Raw genomic sequence first — 17,966 nt, 5'->3', positions numbered from 1 at the left:
TTTACTGGCGGTACCAGGGATTGAACCCAAGGACCTTGTGCACACTAAGCACACGCTCTACCACTGAGCTATACCCTCCTCCCACCAAAAACTTTTTTAAAGAGGTTTTAAATTCAGACCCAGGATAACCGTTGTGACAGTTTAGAGTTATCATATTTTACCCAGATGATGTATTAAATTTTTATAGCCTATTGCTTTATTAGTCATATAATGATAATAATGTTTTCTTTTTAACCAAATGGAAATAACACATTTAGCATGAAAGCGTATTATTTTTAATTGCTCATATGAGTAGCATAAGTTTTCCAGAGGGATTGACAATTTTCTATTATTTGGCAGCTTTCTACATTGATTAAAAAAGGGTCCAAAAGTATGAAATCATCTTTTAAGAAATGTTATGTCAAAAGAATGCTGGCCATTCTTTGTTTTTGTATTGTAGTGTTGTGTCTTGTTTTGTTTTTATAGCTTCACTCAGTTCCGTATCATTTTGGGTGATATCAACTTCGCAGAGATTGAGGAAGCTAACCGAGTTTTGGGACCAATTTATTTCACTACATTTGTGTTCTTTATGTTCTTCATTCTTTTGGTATGTACACTTTTGTTTACAGTGAGGTGATTTAAACTTGATAAGTCACCGTCATAAGTCATCACCTTTTCTTTTCTCTCTCACTCTGTTCCCTATCATTTTTTTAAAAGACCCAGGAAGTGAAAAATGTAGATAGTAGAAAACATATTTTACTTTTCATTCATTCACAGTTTTAAGTCTTCACCAAGTATCTTTTCTGTGTTCTTTCATTTATATATATGTATTCAATGCAAAAAAAATAATAGATCAAGTGCAGATTTGCAGTTAACCTAAAATAGTGCTTTGCCTGAAAAGTAGAATATGCTCATGTGCTTTTTTTAACACAGACGTCAGCATTTTCGTGGTCATTTGCTTGCATGACTTTACATTTCTCTCCTTCTTCTTTTCTTTTTAAAAAACAGAAACTGACAAAGCAAGCCAGATGCAGGGTGTCAGGTGTAACATTTGAGTGAATTATTGCTTGTCAAAAACAAGATAGTTTGTTTTAACTTACTCATATTTACTGCATCTGGAGACTGCCTACAAAGAATATTCACATTTTAATTTAAATCTAACAATGAATGGAAATTGCTTTAAAGATTATTTTCAAAAATAATTCTTTTATTCTTTGGATTTGGTACAAATGAACATCTTCAATAACATTTTGGCCTTAAAATAATTAAGATTTTTAAAAAGACATTTTGTTCTTTGTCTTAACATTTACACATTTATTTGTCCACTCCACTAAGAAAGCATTAAGTTAGCTTAACCTAGGTGGTGGGTATTTGTCATGTAAACACTAACACTTAAGATTTTCCTTATATTAACCATCATCTTAAAAGAGAAAACAACATTGTTTCCATTTTTAATAGATTTTATAAAGATCCTTTGTCTAAAGTTAAGTAACTCAGTTGTAAGAGCTCCAGAGTTGGTCCAGGTATTTAGTGGTTAAGTACATGGTACTCACTGACTGAGAATTAGATGTACGTTAATTAGACTGAAGGAGTCAGGAAAGCACATGCAAAAGTCCCTTTATATCCTGCTCTGTGCATGTGTCATGATGGTTTTAAACCTAAGCCTCTTAAAAGTTTCTGGTTCCTGTCATATATTTAAAAATTAGGGAGAAGAGTAAGCCTTTGTTACTCTCCAGCATTGGTAGTACTATGAATGCTGGAGCATCTGAATCCCTGAATCTCTACTAAGAGAACAAAAGCCAGCAACTGAGAGTTCAGTGGACTTCAGGCCACCTGAGTTTCCTTGATTGTCAGTCTGCCAAGTGAGGGACGTGGTCGTGGCAGTTGGAGATGCTCAAATGTGGACTCATTTGAATGTTGTCCCCTAGTAGACAGCACCTCCTAAATTATGCGTCATTTTATCAGATCAATCACTAGAACGTGAAAGCTTTTCGTGTTTGTATACTGAAATATTTTCTTGCTCCACTGCGCAAAAAGGCATTGTTCTCCCTGCATCCTCCAGAGAGAGGGGAGGCTGCTGTCAATATAAATCTTTCTTTTTTTTTCCATAAATGGCAAGCCAAGTGCAGGGTTGGTGACCATTCTGAGATAACTGCCAGGTGTTCATTTATTGCCCCCTTAAGAAGTCACAGTGGTGGTTCAGCTGAGCCAGGAAGCAAAAGCTTGGTCATCAGCAGGGAAGGACACCCATTATGGAGTCCACCCCACAGCTAAGGGAACCTTCCTCTCCCCACGCCTTCAAGAGCTGTTCTCAGCCACTTCCTATTTTCTGAAATCCTTTCAGAGGACACACACTTTAATCCACCTCGGCTAAGACATTTGCAGGCATTAGCTAGCAGTCTTTGGAAACAAATAAAACATGAGATGCCTGCACTGGAAAAAAGGTGGGAGAGGTTCCTTCAACTACAACTCTCTGACCATGGAATCAAGCATTAAGCCAGGAACTGACCTGTATTTTGTATTCTATTCTCATTTCTGCTACAGAATCTTAAACAGTATGTTTCCTTATTTCATAGAGATTTAGTAGCTCATTAAAATAATACAGCTCACTGTAAGTCAATAGTGCTTCAATAAAAGTAAAATAAAATGCACCTCCTAAAATGGTGCTCAAAAGTTTACAGACATCAAATGGCCAGCAAAAGAGAGTGCCAGAGTAAGGCGTTGTAACAGTTTTAAAATTTTGTACAGTATTAAACAATCTATGTAATAGAAAAGTATGAAGAAATTCTGTGGAAGTTAAACAGTTGCCTGAGCAGGGCTTATATATATCTTCATAGTCTGGTTTAAAAATATGGGCCTAACATGGAACAAGAGATAATGGAAGAAATGAAACAGGGATATATTTAGTGTTCAGAAATGTATTATTTAAACCTACAAGAAGCAAAATATCTGTTTCTCAAGTGATTCAAATATGTTATTGTCCGAGTCTTATTTGCCTCCCATAATAAAAATATTTTGTAGTCTTTGAGCTAGAAACTCAAGTCAGAGGGCACTGAACTAAACAAGAGAATGAGATTAGGCTTGGATAACTGAAGAAAAATGTTTTTGGCTGTAATCTCATGTCACCCTTTGAAGCTGGATAAACTCCTGCCCTCTGGAATCTCTGGATAATCTTCATATTAGGATGGACTTTGGTGAAAACTTTAATTTCTCATATGCTTTAAATAAGGAACATCACCAAAGTCTTCAATGGTCTCTAATAAGAAAAACCACTGAGGAAATTTACTGACCTCTTCAATTTATACTTTCCTTCTTAAAGTTAATTGTTTAATAAGTTTAATTATTATCACAAAGTTAAAATATTTATTAATAACTGAAGCTGTGTTTCAATTGAAACAGTTTTACCTTTATGTGAGGAAATAAAGCTCAGTTAATCAAGTTGTAGATTAACAATCTAAAAGTAATCATAATAATTAATAATAATAATAATAGAGCTGTCATTTGTTCATTCATCAATCATTCAGTAAATACTTACTGAGCCACTATATTCCAGGCAGTGTGCTGGGTGCTTGGGATGCAAGTGGTAAGGAAAATAGAAGCCAGCCCTCTCCTCGTGAAGATTCCGGGGACTTACAGGGAAAACAGACATAACCAAATACACAGCTGTATGGTCACAAAACACGTACTCAAAAGGAAACACAAAGGAAGAGCATGTAAAGAAAGGCCTGATCAGTTGGGTGCGGTGCTTCAAGAAAAGCTGTTGGAAACTGGTCTTGGAAATACAAACCATGATAGTGGGGAAGGGAAAAGTCAGGAAAATGAACTAACCATTACTGAATAATAAATAATAATAACTATAAATTATGTAGCACCTGCCATGCATTAGGCCCTGTCCTAAGCATTAAACGTAGACGATCTCATTAATTCTTACGACAGATCTGTAGGGGAGGTACTATTATTTTTCCCATTTCGTAAATGCTAAAACAAACAAATTTTAAAATGAAGAGAAGAGTTACACAATTTAGTCTTGGCATTGCCAAGGCAGGAACTCAAGTTTGCTTGACTCCAAAGTTTGCCTTTTCCACTAAGCTTTTCCTGACTGCCTATTGTGTTTCTGTTTGCAGAGGTCTTTTTAACCCCTTAGAATGTATTCTGTAAATCGCAACTATTATTATGTAACAATATTTGGAATAGGACGTAGAATTCCGCTTGTCTGTGTTAACTATTGAAATCTGAGGAGCTATTTAGAGTTCTGTGACCCTAATAATTTATGTCAGATGAAAAAAATGTAGAGAACATAGATAAGAAAATAATAATCTCACCATTCATAAGTAAATACATTAATATTTTGTTGTATTTCATCTGTTTCTTTTTTTGCAAAATATATCACAATATATGGTTTTGTGAGGAAGAATATACATTGCATTTTCCTTTGCCATGACAGTGGAAAAACTAACTTTCCCAAAGAATATGGTAGCAAAACTATTAAGTGATGACTTCTTAAAATATTCAGATTGTTTAAAAAAAAAAAAGGTACATGTTGAATTTTGGATTGGTGCTTACAAAATACATATTTAGGTTTCTTCTTTAATCTCTACCTTCTTTTGATTTACAAATAGAATATGTTTTTGGCCATCATCAATGATACTTACTCTGAAGTTAAATCTGATTTGGCCCAGCAGAAAGCCGAAATGGAACTCTCAGATCTTATCAGAAAGGTATGACAAACCCTAATTCTCAGAATTGTTTTATTTTCTGCATAAAATGAGCATTGTTTCAGTCAGATTTGCAAATCAACATTGGTCCATTGACGCTGTTTAAAATAAAGAATCGATTGCTGTGTTCCAGGAATAATGTAACTGTTGTCTGCCTTGGAGCTAAGGATGGCTAATACTGCTAGCCTGAACTTAAATTCTGGGAATCCCTTAATGCCCGGGCATGAAATTCTCAATAATCTCTTTTGCCTCTTAAGAGCTGAGCTGCTGGTTTCATCCCCTTTATTTATTTTGACACCTCCTCTAGCTGACTTTCACTTCCAGATCCAGAGTTCAGAATAAACGGGAAGGGAAGATTATATATAAAGACATTTCTACTTCCTCTATCTCAATTACAATTTAAAAAAAGAAAAGAAAAGAAGCTTTAGAGACAAATATTTTGTAGTTTGCTCGTTATCCCTGACCTTCCAGGGGAGTTTTTAAAATAGTCAGAGGAAAGAGTCCCTGAAGCAAGGCCACAGCCGAAGGGCCTGAGAACTTTCACTGAAGCACCTTCTCAGGAAGTGTTTAATTGTTAAGTGGGAGGGCTGGACAGGAAGGTTGGGCAACTTTGTTCTTCTGGAAGTGACTTCTTTATTTGCTTTAAAGCAAAAACTTAAGCAACAACAAATAACTACATCTAAGTAAACAGTTTCTTCCCTAACATGATTCTGCTAAGATACAGTGGCTCCTTGGCCATAATATTTTTCTGTTTGGTTCAAACCATAAGACAGTGTTCTCCGTGTGTCACGTCCTAACAGAGAATGTCCACTTTGTAAAACAAAATCTCTTGAATGATACCTAACCTTAGTGTTGTCCTGAATTTTGCATAACAGTTGATTCCATTCTAGCAAATCCCCATGGTGTATACAAGCAGTCCTCACTTTGCACTTTGGTTCCGATATGCACAAATTTCAATTATTGCCGTTAAGTAACACCAGCCTCTCAACAGAGTTCAGGTTTCAATGATCACAGTATACTGACGGTAATGGCATAAAGTACAAACTTCACTTTCAGTTACCACAGTGCACTTCAGTTGTTACAGTGTATTAACTGTGAGTAACAGCACGAAGGACAAACTTCACTACTAGCCCTACAGATCATTACATAAATAACAGACGTGCATCAGAATCAGTGACTAACAATGTCACTTTCCAAGTCAAGGTGCGGTCACCAAGCATCTGCTGTTCAGTTTACCCACAAAACGTGTAGTTGTGTTGCCTCCTTATCTCCCAGTGATAAACCCATGTGACTGTTTTACAAGTATGCATAATCGAAAGAGAGAGAGGCCCAGCCAGCGAAGAAGAAAAGAAAGTGTAGCCAAAAAAAAAAAAAAACAAAGAATGAGGGGGAGGGTCTAGCTCAGTGGTAGAGTGCGTGCTTAGCATGCACAAGGTCCTGGGTTCAATCCCCAGTACCTCCACGAATAATAATGATGATGATGATGATGGTAGAAGTGAGATTCAAAACAGACGTAATGGATTTATAGAAGAAATACGTAGCTGGCCGTGGGAATATTGACATTGCCACCATTAGAGAGCTAGAGAGCAATCAGAGGGACTCAGTGGAGGCAGATTGATCAGCATAAATGAGCAAAGTGACTGTGACAAATAGGATCAAGATGTCTCAGAGGAGATGGCACTGGCCACAAACTTCACACTAAAGGAACTCTTGGAGATATTTCCCCACTTTAAAAGGGCAAAGGATAAAGTGTTTGAAGCTGATCCATATTAAGAAAGGATTATGGTAACTCAGCACGACAGAGAAAAGATACACACTCCGCATCAGTCAGTCACACAAGAAGACAAGCACTGTTCAAACGTCTCTGGATACGTTTTTTCATGAAGAAATAAAACTTAATCTTCAATGTTTCTACTGTTTAAAATTTCAGTGGACTACATGAACATTCATTTTACTCTTTTAAAAATTTCCCTATAAATTTATAACCAACACCAAGGGAGTTTTCGGTGTTTTGATAAGCAGTTTTAAAGGTCACAGAACAATCAAAATCTTTCTGATTGATTATTAACATCACTCCACACAGTTCGAATTTGCACAGCCCTGCACTGCTGTGCGTAGTGAGCTTTGCCTGCAGTGTATTAGTGAGAAATCTTCATCTCTACGTCACTGAAACTTTTTCACACATGTAAGAAAATTGCTGACTATGAGGTAATATAGAAAATAATAAATCTGTGACTCAGGTTTCTCAGTTTCTTAAGAAGTGTTGCACATTCCTACATATTCAGAGGAGACAGCTGTGAAACATGTGGTGATCTGCATTCCTGTCACCTCAACTTGAATACAGTTATAACCAAAAGGCCCCTAGTTCTTGATTTACTGAAAGACCCTGACTTCCAGTATAACTCTCCCACAAGAGATTCACAGAAAATTTGGGATGTGTTCGTCATTCATTCATTCTTGTTGAGTGGCCCCCTGTGTCAGGCACTGTTCTGGTCACTGGGTTTACAGAAGTTACTACTGTCATTGGAAGGTAAAGCAAGTGCTAAAGGAGGCTAAACTCAGTCAAGTCTTTTCTTTCCAACAGGGCTACCATAAAGCCTTGGTCAAACTAAAGCTGAAGAAAAATAGTGTCGATGACATTTCAGAGAGTCTGCGGCAAGGAGGAGGCAAGTTAAATTTTGATGAACTTCGACAAGATCTCAAAGGGTAAGAATCACACTTTCTGCAGGCCTGGGAAATTCCGTACGTAAAGAAGTTTTTGGTGATCAGCCAAGTACTGGTAGCGACACTTCTTTTTCAGAGGTGGGTGTCTGTCTGGAATGTCCTGTAAGAGGAGGATGGGCCCTGACTCAGCAGTTTCTCCTTTCCTCCTGCACGTTGATGTCTCTGTGTTGGGGCTGGACCATGTGCATGAATGAGTTCATCTGTAACCTCTCAATACTTTCAGGAAGGGCCATACTGATGCAGAAATTGAGGCAATATTCACAAAATATGACCAGGATGGAGACCAAGAACTGACTGAGCATGAGCATCAGCAGATGAGAGACGACTTGGAAAAAGAGAGGGTGGGTCTAGTTTAGGAGAACAAGATGGATTCAGCACCTACGATGTTTCAAATGCCACGCTAAGTAGTGGGCTTCTGAGTCTTTCTCTCTCTCTCTCTCAATTTACATATTAGTACCCTGCTTACTCCAAAAGGATATAAAACACAGCAGTATATTAAAATGCAATATGTTAGCATAAATGTACAAAAACAATAAAGAATGGAGCAAAACAAAAATGAAATATAAAGCTGCACTGTGAATGAAACTAAAAACTGCATTCCACAAAAATGCATATTCTTAATAAGACTGGGCAGCAAATTCGGCCCTAAGCTTTCTGGTAACTTGCTGGAGGAGAAACCTGGGTAGTTACAAACTTAACAGTGTCCGTGACAGTGGGGAAAAAAAGATTTCCTAGAAGATATAAAATTTTAATAAATAATTTTAGTTGCTCTTAAAATTAACATTTATAATAAAATAAAACTAACAGCTGCCTTCCATTTGAATACTTAGTATGAAACTATTAAAAGTAAACTGGAATGGAATTTTATAATCAGAAAAAATAATTTAAAATTTAACATTAACTTAAAAAAAATTGTTAAACCAAAAAATAATGTAAAATTTAACATTAACTTAAAAAAATTGTTAAACTTAAAAAAAAATTGTTAAACAAAAAAATTGTTAAATTAACCAATAATTTAAAATTTAACATTAACTTAAAAAAATTGTTAAACCTAAAAAAACAGTCCATGGTAATTGAGGTACGGAGAATATAAATGAATGTTATACACGTAAGTCAGTTTCCAAAGAGGAGGTAGTATAGAACAGTGGTTTCTAAATGCTGCTCCACAAAACAGTGCCAATAGGTAAAAAAAAACTCCCACCAGTCATAATGAAATATGGACAAGAAGACAATGAGTTTAATCAAAATTCTTATTCTTCCACTCTTACAAGAATTTTGATTAAACATCTTATAAGGGATTATATCTTTCCTACTTTGCAACTGTTAAATGTGTTAACTTTTATGGAAAGATGATAATATATTTCTTCACTTACTGTTTTCTTTGCTTTGATGTGGTTTCAATGCTCTTTCTTGTCCAAAAAAAAGTTAGAAAACTAAGTGCTGGTCATTAAAAATCTGTTTTGAAAACTTGCCAATCCATGAAATTGAAAAGTGTGAGAATCACAGGCTGGTGTTGACCTCACAGAAACCCTAGGTAAATGGCACTCACCTGTTTCCCATTTGCCTGAGCCCTCAGTGAAGCGTCATTGGGGTCTAAGTGTTCCTGCTCGTCACTCAGTGATCCCATGTTCCTCAGGAGGACCTGGACTTGGATCACAGCTCCTTACCACGTCCCATGAGCAGCCGGAGTTTTCCCCGAAGTCTGGATGACTCTGAGGAGGATGATGATGAAGACAGTGGGCACAGCTCCAGAAGGAGGGGAAGCATCTCCAGTGGGGTTTCTTATGAAGAGTTTCAAGTGTAAGTATAAAGGGATTGGCAGAATTTGAGTTGACAGAAGGCCAGCTGAGACCAAGTCGTTTCTCCCACTTCTCTCAATTCAGTCTTTTCCATTACTAATCATCAGTTCTTTTTTTATATAACTTTTACTGGTGTTTTTTCTCTTTATGAAAGTAATATGTTTATTATAGGAAAATTAGCAGATAAAGAAAAACAAAAGAAAACCTTAATTTCTCATATTCCCACAAAACAAAAATGTCAGTTAACATTTTGGTGTTTGTGTCTGCATTACATGTGTTTTTTTTATGTTTTTATGGCCTAACATGTTTGTCACATTTAGGAAGTTGTCAATCATCCTGTCTTCAAATATTTTCCTGCTCCTTTCTCTGCTTTCCTTCTGAGATTCCCATCATGTGTAATTTGGGGCCCTCAGTGGTATCTCGCATTTCTCCTAGGCTCTGTTCGTTATTCTTCATTCTTTTTTCTCTTTTCTCCAGATTGCATAGTTTCTGTCCATCTTCAAGTTTGCTTATTCTTTCTTTTGCTGCTTCGTATCTACTCTTGAGACCCTCTAGTGAATTTTTCATTACATTTATTATTCTTTTCAACTCCAGAATTTCTATCTGGTTCTTTTAAACAATCTATATCTCTTTATTCATATTCTCTATTTGATGAGGCAGTGTCATCATACTGTCCTTTATCTTTATGCATGACTTGACTTGTTTCTTTGAATATACTTATAATAGCTACTTTGACCTCTTTATGAAATCTATCTGGGCCCTCTCAAAGGTGATTTCTGTTGCCTGCTTTTTTCCTGTATATGGGTGACATTTTCCTATTTCTTTGTGTATCTCATAATTTTTTAAAAAAAACCCTGGAGATGTTAAATAATTTATTGTAGCTATATGTGTGTGTGTGCATATATATATATATATATATATATATATATATATATATATATATATTCCCCTTCGCACCAGAACTTGTTTTTGTTGTCCATCTGTGTGTTTGTTTTTCAGTGAAGTTTATTTCCCCCACATCGTGAAACCTCTGATGTCACTTCTCAGAGGTCACAGCCTTAACCATACACACAGTCATCCTGGGAAGACAGAGGTTTCAGCAAGGTTCTCATTGTCTTCCCCTGATCTCTCTGTTAAGCTTTCTGACTCTGTGGGTATTGCCTCCACCTCTTCAGTTTCACTAATTGTTAGCTGATTGGTCTGTTGTTTTCAGTACTGCCTTAGGATTGAATTAAATTGCCCCACAGTCTGACCCAGGGAAATTCAGGCCCCTTTGCGGGGGTCGTTTCTGAGGCCAGTCTTTAGTTGTCTTCTTGGCTGTTGCTGTCCCTGGTTCTCTCTGGTAAACTAGCTGGCAAACAGTTTAACTTGTTGATCTCATGAGCCACCAGTCTCCTCTTAACTGCTTATCACCCTAGTCTCCATTGTTTTCGAGAGCAGTCTTGGGCTTGAATTTCCCCACACTTTGTTCCAAATAAAGCTAGTACACCTGGGGGAAGCTTTGAGGCTTTCTGTCCTATGTCCTGACTCTCCCCCTGGGCAAAACCTCTGTGCCACTGCTCCAGCGCTAGTGTGGCCCATCTCTCTTACAGGGATGCCCCTGCTTCATGAGTAAGGCACTGGGCTGGGATGGCAGCCTTTAGTGTCTCAGCGTGCCTCTCCTGGCGTGGAGAATCCACCCTACAATTGGAGATGGAGTGGAAGAAGAGAGCGTCATATCTCTCAGCCACTCTTACCTGGATTAGAGCCTCTGCAACGTGGATTTGGAGGGGGAGGCATAGGGATGAGAAATGCTGTCAGCCTGCCCCGTCTGTGGAGCTAGCCTCACCCTCCCCTGAGAGCTGGTGGGAGAGGGAGCCCTGTGTTCTCTGCTGCATTCAACCCTCGGGGAGCTCTGTCACCCTGAGCTGCGGGTGGGAGAGAGGGAACAGATGGTAGCTCAGATACCACACACTCTCATTCTTCTTACTGAAATTTAGTGGATTTTCTTAAATAAAATTCTTCATTGGCTGTATGCCCTGAAGAAAACTTCCAGAAATTTAAAAAAATTAATAATATTCAAAAATTATGGTTGTTTCAATGGGGGGAGGGCCTCCAGAGCCTTTATGCCACCATTCCAGACATTGTCTCCTATTAAATGTTTTTAAAGTATTTATATAACATTTTGTTTATTCAAAAGAATGGGATCATAAGTGAACATAACTTTTCTAACTGCTTTATTTACTTCATCAGTAATATCATTGTATTTCATCATTAGAATGTGAACATCATTCTATTTCATTCTATCACAATATAACTTCTGGTATCTTAGAATTTTATTGTATAGATGAATAATAATATATTTTAAAATCTTCTACTAATTTTTGATGTAACCATTTTCAGTGACCCACTATTAATGGTCAGAACCTTAGTGAATATCCTTATAGCCAAAAATTACACATATACTTATTTCCTTCAGGAATTTTCAAGAAATGGAACCACTGAATGAAAGGATAGGCATACCTTTTTAAGATACAATGTTGGCTTGCAAAAATGTTTTGCCAGGTAGCATTCCCATCAGCAGGGTATGAGAGCTTATGTCTATAGTCTGAGACTGTTAAGAAAGTGTTTTTAGATTATAATATTGTTTCAGAAAAAAAATCTTAGTATTTCCATTTGACAGCCCAACTGGGCTGAAAAGCCAGCAACACAAGGTGGCCTTGCCCCCTTCTCTGTGGTTTCCTGCAGCCTCGTGAGACGGGTGGACCGGATGGAGCACTCCATCGGCAGCATCGTGTCCAAGATTGATGCTGTGATAGTGAAGCTGGAGATCATGGAGCGGGCCAAACTGAAGAGAAGGGAGGTGCTGGGAAGGCTGCTGGATGGAGTGGCTGAGGTCAGTGGTCGTCTGAAGCAGAAACACCCCGATTGTATAAAACATCAGGGTAGTCATAGTTTGTAACCCTTAACCTGAGAGGTTTTTTGCCTCCATACTTGCAGATCAGTGCAGATAATATGGTAATCCGGAGGTGTTCCTTTCTTAATACTCTTCATCCTAATGATCCTGCCTTCACTGGATGACTGATAGAATTAAATAAAATATATATATATATATATTACTCCAGTGATTCTGAGAAGTTGCTGTTAAGAGCTGTAAATCTCCAGCCTTGCCTAATTAAAGTTATTGGGTCCCCAAATTTCCTAAGGCAATTTTTGAGTGCAAGAGTATCCATCACTGTCTCAACATCTTGGTTTCTTTTTCCTTTGTTAGGATGAAAGACTGGGTCGTGACAGTGAAATCCACAGGGAGCAGATGGAACGGCTAGTGCGGGAAGAGTTGGAACGCTGGGAATCCGATGATGCAGCTTCCCAAATAAGTCATGGTTTAGGCACACCCGTGGGACTCAATGGTCAGCCTCGTCCCAGAAGCTCCCGCCCTTCTTCCTCCCAGTCTACAGAAGGAATGGAAGGCGGAGGTGGAAACGGGAGTTCTAATATGCACGTGTAGGACATGTGTTAGTGTGTGTGTCCTTAGTAGGTGAGAAGGTGGCTGTCCCGAATTGCCATAACAAATACACTATTTATATGCCCTGACCACCGTATGATGCTGGTCTTTGTGACCAATCGTTAATTCTTCTGCACTTTAATTTATTTTAGCTAAAACTTTGCCCATGGATCAAAGATTTTTTTTCTTTTTCTCATATAAGAAATCTAGATGTAAATATTGAGTACAGGAAACAAAAAACTTTGTAAAATATATTGAGTGGTATGCCCCCTTCTACGGTGACTGTCTCCTCAGCTGACAATGAAGTAGCCTTTTAAAGCTAGCAAAGAACCGTCAAAAGGCTTCTGAGTTTTATTTCCAATCATAAAAATCAGTATTGTTCTTTTTGCCGAGTGTGAGAAGGGAAAATAGGGGCACTCCTTTCCACTCAGGCTGAGCTTGTGGGCTTAATACATAGCTTTCTTTTAAGAAAGGAGCCTTTTATTTCAACTACCTTCCTGGGGTACATTTTCCTAAAAGATGAGCTGGAAAAGAACCCCAAACCATAGAATGGGTATGTAGTCATTATGCTAGAATTTGTATGAATGGTTACGATAAATGTTGAACAAACAGTATGCTTTTTTGTTATTTTATCATATCTGATGCCTGTGAGTCTAACCATTTCACTTAATTTTTACACAATTTTCACTCTCATTTGACATAAGCTCTATGAAACCACCAAAGATCAATTATGGGTTAAAGTGGCATCTCTGACCAGAACATAGGAGAATTGGAAGGCGCCAAATCACTAAATTTGATTTTTTCTAATAATTAGTTTAGTATAAAGATTTACCCATATATTCTTTTTCCCATGTGGCTCAACTTACTTGCAACTAAATTTAATGTTGTAACTAATCTAGGAAGACCAACTTACTAACATTTTTAGTATGCACTGAAAGTTTTAACTCAGCAAATATGTTCATTTTAAGTAAAATTTTAAGGAAGTTTTGAAATTCATATAAAATATTATAAAACTAAAATTTGAGTTTTAGACTGTTTTAAGAATACAGAATTCAAACTCTTGAGCCTGCATTTCAAAACTAGAAATTATGACCTAAATGGAGCTCCATTTAATGAAAAGGAGTTTTGGGTATTGAAAGTTCAACCATTATCAGAAGGTATCAACCAAAGTTTGAGTTTGCATCAGTTTTGGTTTTGTTTTGTTTTCTTTTTTTTTTTTGGTTTTTTTTTTTGGTTAGGAGAGGGGTTTACCAAATTTATGGGGAACATAATTTTATTTCTCAACAAAAAAATAAAAATCTTATTTCTCAAAACTGTTGAGTAACCTGACCTTTTGAGAGCTAATGGGACAAGCAAGAGAGAAAGCAGTGAGGGTGAATAACTTCCACTTGGAGAACAAGAGAAGAGAGGCCTGTTTCTAATCCTATAGTTTAAACTCTCACAGTTGTTCGTGTAATTGATTAGAACGTCAGTCAAATCTTCAGTGAAAACGTGAGCAAACAAACCCTTCCAAGCTGGCTTCTGCAGAAGTGATATGCATGGGTTTCTGTAACCATTACTGCCCCTGGCTTCATCTCCATCTTTACTTTCTTTTGAATATGCTACATAGAGTTCTTTACTACTCGGTACTGACGTTTGCATTCCAGGGATATTGAGTATACATATTTATGTCTGTGTACCGTGTTGTTACATGTAAACAAACTTCAATTTGAAGTGCAGCCATTATGTGGTATCCATGTGTATTGACCAAGTGCCATATATCAATTATGGTCACTAGAAAGTCTTTTGATGATACTTATACTGTTTTTCATTTCACCTGTAAAATTTTGCCAAATTCTTTCTTTTTACCTGTATGTTACATATTTCTTTTCCTCCGTAGTCATGGAGCATTCCCTCCTCACCCCTCCCCTGTCATCTCCCCCTCTATACTCGTAAAGAGTATCGTCACATATGCAAGTCTCTCAACAATCGAGAACTTCATTAATGTGTAATACTGAGCACTTTACTTCTTAATAAAGACTTGATATAATAACAGATGTAAGAGTTGTCTATTTCTTAAGTAGAAGCAGGTGGGTCATTTGTCTTGTATCATGAGACTAGTAGTAAAGGCTGAGACTTTGAAAAAGGCATCTTCTCTTCATGTTCAAAAACAACGATCGACACATGACTTCTTTTGTGGTATGTACCTCTAGTAAGTTACTCTGATGATTCCATATTATTTCCAAGAGTACAGCCACCACATTGCACTCATACATTCCTGTAGTAAATAGTTGGCGCTAATATTTCTGCTATTTCAAAATCTTTTACATAATTCCCTTGTTGGCTTTTCATGAGTTCCTCAGTGGGTATATAACAAGAGCTGGAGTGCTGAGTCCCAGGTATATATTTAATTTTACCCAGAACTGTCAGGTTGCCCTCCTGAGTAACAGCACCAGTCTATAATTCACCAGTCTATAATCCCACTACATGCAGGAAAGTACTGGTTTTACCCCGACACTCATCAGCATTGGTACATTCTAGCTTCCCAATCTTTCTAATGGGATAGTTTTGAAGTGAGGTCTCATTTTATTTTGCATTTCTCTGATTCCTAATAAGGTTGAACATCATCTCATATAGTTGTTCAACATCTGAGTTTCCCTTTTTGTAAATTGCCTATTCAAATCTTTAAAGTATTACACTGTGATCTAATGGGGGAAACGTATTGCCTATTTTTCCACTAGCTCAAGGTCTTTTTTGTTGATTTGCAGAAGTTCTTTGTATGGCTTAAGTATTAATCCCTTATCCATTTTGGACTCTATTAATGTCTCTCATCCAACTGATAATTTTGTCAATGTTTCCTTAGTCTTCATATAGTAATGGCCATCAATTTTTTTGGCTTTATTGTGTTTGGATGTTTAAAAGAGACCTTTGTAAGGTCACAAACTTTTGTTTATTAAACTTACAGTTTTACTTTCACATTTAATACATCCCAAGAGTAACTTTACATAAGGTCCATAGATATTTTTCTCCGTATAATTAAGCTGGTTTTGTCAACACTGTCTATTAAATAAGTCATTTTTTCCTTACTAGTTATTAGTGTCACTGGTATAGTTCAGGTTCATGTATATTTGTGTCTATTTTTGAACTTTTTGGCCTCTTACACTGATCCATGAGTGTTCCTACACAACAGTTTTTATTATGACTTTGTAGTATGTCTTCCTGTGTGCTAAGGTCTTCGTATAAGTTCTCCTCTTTGGCTTTTTTTTTTTTTTTTTTTCCCAAAATCGACTAGGCTATTTTTGTGAACCATTATTTCTCCATATAAATGTTAGAACAAGTTTGATGGGTTCCTGGGTGTGAGGGTTGAGGGGCAGAGGAGGGGGAAAAGTCCTGCTGAAATTTAATTGGAATTGCATTGAATTTACTGATTGGTCTGGGCAGAACTGACATCTCTACAACACCAGAAACATAACTGTTTCATTTGTTCAGAGCTGCCTTAATGTCCTTAAGCGTTTCACTAAATTTCCTAAAGATTTTGTCGTTCTTTAATATGGTTTTATTGTTACTATGAATAGTATCTCCCATTATATCTTCTAGTTCATTATGGCTGAGATAAAGGAAAATTACTAATTTTTATAAGTGAATCTTACATATATCACACTTGTTGAACTCCTTTTCTAGCTCTAACAGTTTCTGCATTGATTCTTTGGGTTTTCTATGTGGAAAACCAGATTATTTGTAAATAAGAACAGCACTGTGTTAAGAGACCAGCAGTAATAGTAGACACGCTTGTCTTGTTTCTGGCCTTAATGGGAATATGTTTTAGCTTGTGTTCCTCTAAAAGAAAAGCCAAGGGCTTGAGTTCAGCTGGTTTACTTGGGAGGTGATACTAGGAAACGGGCATAGGAAAGAGTGAGCCAGGGAAGGAGGACATTCCAGGGGACAGGTGTTAGCGCAGGTGCCTCCTGGCAGCAGCAGCTCAGCTCCACCCCCGAGAACACTACGGAATGCCTCCACGATTCCCAGCCTGAAGAACATAAGCCTGGGGGCATTCCCCCCCGCCAGCCTGGATCCCTACTAGGTGAGGGGCGCCCTTGGGGTGTTAACACCCCCTGCACTTTCAGGCTACACTTACACTCAGGCTGAGCCGATTCCTTCAGCTCTGGAGAAGGCCCTACAGCAGAAAAGTGAAGAGGTTTGTGGTGCAGGCTTGAGATGGATGCTGTCAAGATGATCTGAGCACCTGCGGAACTGTCCACCACAGCCAGTGGAACAGAGGTGCAGAGAAGCCAGGACTCAGAGCCCAACAGCATCTACTTTTCCACACCCTGCACCACTCTGATCCACTCATGCCCACGTTGTGTGCACTCTTGACTTTGAGGGAGGCCAGCTGTAATCTCCAGATACAGGAGGGCAGTGGAACTAGCTAGTCCCCGTCGCTGCTGCTGCTCACATCCCCATAATGCCTCTCACCTCTCTCTTCTATCACCCTTTCTAGAGTTCTCGTTCTTGGCCAGAACTTCAGCTGTACCAGGTTGCTTGCCTGGCACAATGATCCACACCTACAGTGCTGAGGGCACAAAGCCCTTGGTTCCCTGGTCCTTTATCAGGCTTCCCATTTTTTATGACCACTAAGCACGGAAACACCAAGCTACCTCCGTGAATTCCCTGCCCCTTATGCAGCTGTCAAATCTTGCCTCTCCTAACAGAGATGACAATGTAATAACTGCTTTTCTTGCCTGCTGTTCCACCACGTGCGGAACTGGAAGTGACTAGTGGCAGACACAGGTTCATGTTCAGTGGACCGTTTGCTGTATTCCCAGGTGAAAATGTACCCCCACTCTTGAGGATCCAGGAACTCTCATTCAGCAGGACCTAAAGCTGCAGAGGCAGGAAGCACGTTCAGCAAATGGGTTAATGGGAATGACATTGAGGCCACCCTTACTTGGCACGTGGACCTGTGTATTCTAACTCGGGAACAGGCACTCTTGGTTTAATGCAGGGGTCTGCAAACTTTCCATAAAGGGCCAGAGAGTGAATATTTTAGGCTTTATGGGCCATAACGGTCTCTTTCGCCCTGATTTTGCCAACATAATGCAGAAGCAGCCACAGACAGTACAAACTTGAATGAGCCTAGCTATGTTCCAATAAAGTTTTATTTATAAAAGGAACAGGCAGTGGGCTGAATCTGGCCTGCAAACCATAGTTTACCCGTCCCTGGTTTAATGTATAAAACACATTCTGGAGGATGGCACTCCAGTCCCTGCTGAGGATGTCACGCATGAA

The 17,966-nt window shown here is 38.2% G+C and overlaps 1 protein-coding gene across 2 annotated transcripts in view; it reads left to right on the top strand.

The window, feature by feature from the left end:
- PKD2 (polycystin 2, transient receptor potential cation channel) overlaps nucleotides 1-14,737 on the top strand; it is a 50,467-nt gene extending 35,730 nt beyond the window's left edge. The window contains exons 9-15 of one of the 2 annotated variants that reach the window (XM_032498322.1): nucleotides 466-586; nucleotides 4,599-4,697; nucleotides 7,279-7,400; nucleotides 7,642-7,759; nucleotides 9,058-9,218; nucleotides 11,945-12,092; nucleotides 12,468-14,737. In XM_032498322.1, coding sequence (XP_032354213.1) covers nucleotides 466-586; nucleotides 4,599-4,697; nucleotides 7,279-7,400; nucleotides 7,642-7,759; nucleotides 9,058-9,218; nucleotides 11,945-12,092; nucleotides 12,468-12,704 — 1,006 coding nt within the window. In that variant the 3' untranslated portion in view covers nucleotides 12,705-14,737. Of the gene's footprint in view, nucleotides 1-465; nucleotides 587-4,598; nucleotides 4,698-7,278; nucleotides 7,401-7,641; nucleotides 7,760-9,054; nucleotides 9,219-11,944; nucleotides 12,093-12,467 lie in introns of both variants that reach the window. The other variant, XM_014551297.2, reaches the window with a different exon arrangement.
- Nucleotides 14,738-17,966: the final 3,229 nt, after the last annotated feature.

Source organism: Camelus ferus, chromosome 2 (genome assembly GCF_009834535.1).
Source record: "Camelus ferus isolate YT-003-E chromosome 2, BCGSAC_Cfer_1.0, whole genome shotgun sequence".
NCBI classification, from domain to species: domain Eukaryota; kingdom Metazoa; phylum Chordata; class Mammalia; order Artiodactyla; family Camelidae; genus Camelus; species Camelus ferus.
Note: the sequence above shows the minus strand (reverse complement) of the source record. Positions and strands in the feature narration are given on the sequence as shown.